General features: G+C 34.2%; 1 protein-coding gene across 2 annotated transcripts; it reads left to right on the forward strand.

Annotated features, from left to right (window-relative positions):
* The first annotated feature begins 451 nt into the window (after nucleotides 1–451).
* On the forward strand, nucleotides 452–2,179 carry LOC149382303 (uncharacterized). 2 transcript variants are annotated; one of them, XM_089601925.1, is made up of 2 exons: nucleotides 452–622; nucleotides 683–2,179. In XM_089601925.1, exon 2 carries the CDS (start codon nucleotides 757–759, stop codon nucleotides 1,687–1,689), a length of 933 nt encoding a protein of 310 aa, XP_089458051.1. In that variant the 5' UTR covers nucleotides 452–622; nucleotides 683–756; the 3' UTR covers nucleotides 1,690–2,179. The 2 variants fall into 2 exon arrangements, with proteins under 2 accessions (XP_089458051.1, XP_089458050.1); XM_089601924.1 differs by having other exon boundaries at nucleotides 718–2,177.
* The last annotated feature ends 4,731 nt before the right edge of the window (nucleotides 2,180–6,910 follow it).

Raw genomic sequence — 6,910 nt, forward strand, 5'->3', positions numbered from 1 at the left:
GCACTTTTTCTCAGCGTAGAGTACTCGTTCAAAAAAAAAAACCAGCCTTTTACAGTAATATCACTCTGTTTCCTCTGTACCAAAAGACTTTTTTCTTTTCTTTTTAGTTTTGTTATTGTTTCCATGGTTTCATTAGATTTCATATAGCTGTCACCGTCGTTGAGGTATATTTGCTTTGCTTTTTTGTTTTTACTTTTACCTTCTTCTTTTTTATTGGATATTTTTTTTCTTTAAATTATTATTATTATTATACTTTTAGGTTGGCGTTTTCCAATATTTTGAAAATTAGAAGAAAATAAATTTTTTTTCAAAGGGGTATGGTTGATAGTGAAGCAAGTATACTTTTTGTCCGTTTCTTCAATGGGTGTAATTTATTGATTTTTTTTTTTTTTTAATTAATAAATAAAAAAATCTACATTCCACAGATTTGTCTTCTAATCTCCGATGTGCCCCCCTTTTTTTTTTCTTCCCTTTCCTCTCTCTCACTCTCTCAGATTCTGGATTAGTGAAATTGCGTGTGAACAAATGCTTCAAAAGTTGAAAATCCTACTCGCCCAGATCAAATCAATCTCTTGAAGAGTGAAATAGATGGTTCAGTTAGCCCTGTTCACGGTGAATTGAGGTAAATCTCACCTTCTCTCTCTCTTGAGACGCTTTCTCTAGCTTGTGATTCCGATATCAGACGTTTCTCTCCGCCGCTGAATCCGGGCCCACCAGGTGTTCGACAAAATACCGCAGAGAAGAAACAAGTGAAAAATGAGAGACTTCCCATCCTGCTTCGGCGAGAACGGAGTCCAAGTCGCCGATTCCTCGGCGTCATCGAACGGCTCGAAGGCGGCGCAGAACGTGGTGACGTGCGTGTACCAATGCCGGCTCCGATCCCGGCCGTGCCTGGTGACGGTGACGTGGAGCAAGTCCCTGATCGGGCAAGCCCTCACGGTGGGGATCGATGACGTGTCAAGCTCCAACCACTGCCTCTGCAAGGTCGACATAAAGCCGTGGCTCTTCTCGAAGCGAAAAGGCTCCAAAACCCTAGAAGCCTACTCGACCAAGATCGACCTCCACTGGGACTTCTCTCCCGCCAAATTCGGATCCGGCCCCGAGCCAATCGAGGGCTACTACGTGGCACTCGCCGCCGACCGCCGCGTGGTCCTCCTCCTCGGCGACCTCCAAAAGGAAGCCCTGAAAAAAACCGCGGCCCAATCTCACAACCACCCAGTCATGGTGGCGAAGAAGGAACACGTGTACGGCAAGAAAGTGTTCTCCACCAAGGCGAGATTCTGCGGCGCGGGCCCGGCCCACGACCTCTCGATCGAGTGCTGCGACGAGGCGGGCCCGGGTTCGGACCCGGGCCTCGTGATCCGGGTCGACGGGAAGAGCCTATTGCAAGTCAAGAGGCTGCGGTGGAAGTTCCGGGGGAACCACACTATCCTCGTGGACGGCGTCGCAGTGGAAGTTTTCTGGGATGTCCACGGTTGGCTCTTCGGTGCACCCTCGCCTTCTTCCTCGTCATCCTCCGGGGCAGTGTTCATGTTCAAGACCTGCCTCTCCGCCGAGAAGCTCTGGTCGACGACCACGGACGATCCCACCTCCGTGCCGTGGTCCTTCACGCAGCGGATTTCCGATAGTAAAGCCTCCGGGCTCGGCCTCAGCTTCTCTCTCATACTCTACGCCTGGAAGAGCGAGTGAGTGAGTGATAATTATTTTGTTGATTTTGTGTAGAACAAGACGAAGAACATCATATCATTGTTTTTCAATATTTTTATCCTACTCCTGATTAATTTCATTACATAAATAGATCACCGACAGGTTTTTTTTTTTTTTTTTTTTTTTTTTTTTTTTTTTTTTAGTTCTTGTTCATCTTATCTTGATTATGGCTGCTGTGCATATCCCTATCGAATTCAGTGTTCAATACAATGTTGATGTAGGTGATCATGGAATGCTTGTTTTGCTGGCAAATTCTGATTCAACTCAACATTGTTTTTTTTCCAATTCAAATAAATAAGGATGGATAAATTTGTGTCATTCTATGTCCTTTCATGAGCTTAAAATCTTACTGAACACAATTTTTTTTTTCGACGTAGCGTACTGGGCAACATATAAACTTTTCATAAATCATAGTAAAAGCGGTTTCAATTAAAGATCTGGGTTCATTTTCATTAGGCTGTTACATACATTTCAGCTTTAGGAAATAAATGTGATATACGATAATATAAGCATTAAAGAGAGGAATTTATTTAAGAGCATGAAATGGGATGGAAGTTTGAGTTGCAAGTGAAGGGAGACAAAGCAGACTTGTGCTCTGAGCGGTGTCTAAACATTTAATACAAGCAAACACATCGTGCTCAATTCAGAGCTGAACTAATAAGTACTTTACAAAATATACTTTCATGACATCGTTTTAGAGTACATAAGTTAGTTAAATGTATGTTGGCATCGGAGCTAGCAATTACAATAAGTGAATTTACTATGGGGCCGTTTGGTTTAGTTTTCTAAACTCGTTTTCTGTTTTTAAATTCTGTTTTCTGATTCTAATTTTTAAATTTAAAAAACAGATTTAGAATTACGTTTCAGAATATTTTAAATGTTGTTTGGTTATGTTTTTCATTCAATTGTATAGAGATAAAATAGAAAACAACTTTTCATTGTTTTCTGTTTTCTAAACAAATTTCAAAGAAAACAGAAACATGATTCTAAATCTGTTTTCTAAATTCATAATAGAATTTATAATCAGAAAACAGAAAACGGGAACAGAAAACATAACCAAACAGCCCCTATATGTGTGATGTGTCTTTTTTTTTGGGGGGGGGGGTCTATGATAAGGCTACAAACTTTTTTATATTTTAATAATATATTTGAATTTTAAGCATGATATTTCAACATAATTTTCAAATGTGTCATTTGGACTGGTCTTTGAAAGTCCGGTGAAATGATGTTTGACAGTCGTTTACTGAGAAAATAAGCATGCATGACGTTAAATGCAATATTCACTGAATAGAATTTAGATTTTTCACATCAAACATCACGAATAAAATTACAAAAAAAATCTAATTTGAGACATTTAACACAAATTCAAATTTTATTTCATATGATTGTTAAATAGAAGAAAAATTTATCTCGTTTTACCATGATTTTTTTCGTAGATACATAATATATATATATATATATATATTTTTTAAATATCAACATTATTTTTTCTGTTTAATTGAAATGCCAGATTTTTTTTCAATTTTAAAAAATATCATATATCTCTCATCAGTTTAATATAAATGATACATACATCCCCTAAAAGTATATAATATACCAAATACCAATATTTTCGTTTATTTAAAAAAAATTAAATTTAAAATTCCCATAATGCTCTTAATGAAACAACTATTTATTTTATATATATATATGTATAATATTAAATCAAAATCTTTCTTTATAAAAAGTTAAGAATTTTTGTTTAAATAGAGGTTTTAATTATTTTTTATATAAAATAGTAATTACGTATTTATTTTATTAAAGGTATTTTGGAGAGTTCAAATTTATTTTTGTAAAAAAATAAACAAAAAGTGGTATTTACAATATAACATATTTTTAAGAGAGGGAGTAATCATTTATATTAAATTCAATAAAAATATCTAATATTTTTGAAAATCGATAAAATAAATCGCGTATTTCGATTAAATACATGATATATCATTGATATTTTCCCAATTACTTTTCATTTGATTGTAGTTGATTTAATAACACAGTAGTACTAGATTGCATATGGGTGAACAGATAAACAATGTTGATTCATTGATTATATCCATGTAGTTGACTGGTGAAGTTAGCTGGTACGTGGATAAATGGCAGTGATACCAAGGCAATGAAATTAGAGATGCAATTAAAAAATATGATGAAATCTGAAAGTAAATCCAAGCTAACCCTTTATATTTTGTCAAACAATTCTAGTAATAATTTTCATAGGCCATAACATCAACATGGTCTACAATGTAAACTAATAGTGCCCCCATGTAAACTAAGTGTACTTTTACCTAATCGTTTGACTGTGCTAACAAACAATGTTCAAGAGTCAAATTATACCTTTATTTCATTTTAATTAAAAAAAGTTTGATTGTTGTTATTATTTCTTTTATTTAAAAGATATTAATAACAATAATAAGAACAAACTATTGAAAACAACCGTTTCGCGACTAACAACTGCCCAACAACAGACAAATAATTTAAATTTGTTTTTGTTTGTTATCTTATGATGTTGAATTTCGAAAAATAAAACAACAATAATCTCACATTCTCACCTATCAAAGGGTTTTTTTATTAGTTCTTGTATTATAAAGAATGTGCAATGAACGAGTGCCATGCTATATAGCATATGTGGTGGCCTACAAAAGTTCATCTCTATACCTCCATGGCTCAAAGTCACATCTAAATTTAATTTCCTATAGTGTGTGTAAATATATGTATGTATGTATGTATATATATATATATATATATATATATATATATATATGTGTGTGTGTCACATCCAGTGGTTCAAACATAAACTTCTTATTAATGTACACAATAATTCAATTTCTGAATTATTTATAACGAATTTTTATATTTCCTTTTACTCATCGTTTTTTTTTATCATGATATATTTTATATGCATATTTTTAGTACAAAGTTGTTGAATGTTAATAAAATTAAAAGCCCGGGGTTCAATTGGTTTTCAAAAAAAAAAAAAAAATTAAAAGCCCCAATATGAGGAGTGGATAGTGACAAGGTCGTTGAGAAGCAAGAGCTCTATCCATTTAAAGGCTGATGGTGAAGAAAAGGGGATCATGGAAATATGACTTTTCCATAGGCAGACATATTCTTTCAATTGCCACTTGAAACAAAAATAATAAATAAATATGTAAATTGGAAATTGAACCACATATTTATTATCAACTTCGTGAACGGTAAAAATAAACACGACTGACTAAAAACTCTTGTCTTAAAGACCACCATATATACATGTATTATGTACATATATATGGATTTATTATAGGTGGTGATCGAATTTGGATTGACAAAAAATAATATATATTCTTGTTCATTGATTAACTTTGGTGGTACTATATAGCAACACTATCACCCGAAAAAGGCCACAATCTCCGAGAATAGTCTATTGACTTTACATAACATCTTTAATAACTTATTTGTTCAGATCTGAAAGGACAAATGTTTATTAATAATAATCAGCAGTTTTAGAATTCTTTAGATTTTGGCTGGGAAGTAATCGCATTTGTAAGACATTCTAACCAAGGATTCGACTACCAAATTTTCCGGCGAATCTCGTGTGCGGGTACTCGAAATCCGCAAGCCCATGATAGAAATTTAGATATATTCCACAAATGTCTTTATTTTTTACAAAGTCTGCAAATATTGTTTAGACTTATTTTGAACTATATATTTTAGGGGAATGATTTTTAATTAATAATTTAATTAAACTAAAAATTTCCGGTAGGGGAATGCTTTATTTTATAAACTATATATTTTTTAGACTTATTTTAAACTAGAAAGAACTAATTGAAAACTATAAAATGTTAACTTCATTATGGTGTTTTTGTGAATAGTGCGGGCGGAGCCAAAAGAAAATTTTAACTAATTATGTTACTTAAAATATGGAAATTTTATCCTAGTCAAGGTTTAGAAATTGTTTACCAAATAGCCAAGATTTGTTCATTTTCAATTTGAAGTACACATCAAAGTCTTTCTAAATGATATATATATATGCGCACACACAAAAAAATTTAAAAGTGAATACAGACATGTGTGGTTAGTATACTCATACTTAAGCAATGAAATTAGCAAATTTAGTTTTGTAGAGGCTCATTCTGTATTTTATACAAACTAGTTTGTAATACATAATTTAAAAAAACAACTTTATAAATTTATAGTGATTATTATTCTTCTCTAAACAAAATTTGTGGTCTCGGTCCTCGTCTACCACCAATGTCTGCTAGGGCGGCGCAAAAAAACCGATAAAACCGTAAATCGGACCGGACCGTAGGTTTTTAGACCGTTGGTCCGGTTTTAAACGGTTTAAAATTTCACCGGTCCGGTTCGGTCCAGTTTGAAGTTTTAAATGGTCCGATCTGGTCTAAAAATTTTAAACCGCGGTTTAGACCGGACCGGACCGGTTAGTATTTAAATAAAAAAAAATTATTAAAAAAATATGTCTAAATCGGTCCGGTCTAAGACGTTCTGGTCTAGGTCTAAAAGAGAACCAGACCGAATATTATTTAAGAAAATATAAATAACAAATATGTTAAAATAAAACGGTCCGGTTTAAAACGATCTAACGATCCAAAACGGTCTGGTCTAAAACGGTTTAAACAGGACCGGACCGTTTTAACCGGTTTGGTCCGGTCCGGTTTAATTTTTTTAAAATCGTTTAAACCAATTCGGTTTGATTTTTTTACCGGTTTTAGATTGGACCGGACCGTGCACACCCCTGCTAGCCACAAATACCGCCAATTATCTCCAAAGCAACGACGTCGTTTAAAAGATGTTCTCGGAATTGCCCTTTGCGTCCTGACCAAGGATTCGAGTGACCGTTGTGTCCATCGTAACGGTCACCTGACTCGCCCATAACCGGCAAAAATTAAAGACAGCGAGTCAATGCCTCGACTCTGGGACAAAATCGCCAAACCAGCTATACGAAGTAAGGCATTCCAACTCAATTTTGTCGTTATTGCAAGGGTGTTTCCATAATTGACTGCAAGAGTTAAAGAAAAAAGGGTGAAGAGTAGAGAAGAAGAAGAAAAATAGAGAACTGGAAAACTAACAATCACCCGAGATTTTTCATTTTTCCATTTTTGCTATTTGGCTTTAAATTCTTTGACAAAGAAGTATATATAGCGCTCTGAGTTTTATCATAGGTATCGGAGTC

Source organism: Urtica dioica, chromosome 11, assembly GCF_054948205.1.
Source record: "Urtica dioica subsp. dioica isolate 48M chromosome 11, U.dioica_male_clone48M_v1_H2, whole genome shotgun sequence".
NCBI classification, from domain to species: Eukaryota; Viridiplantae; Streptophyta; class Magnoliopsida; order Rosales; family Urticaceae; genus Urtica; species Urtica dioica.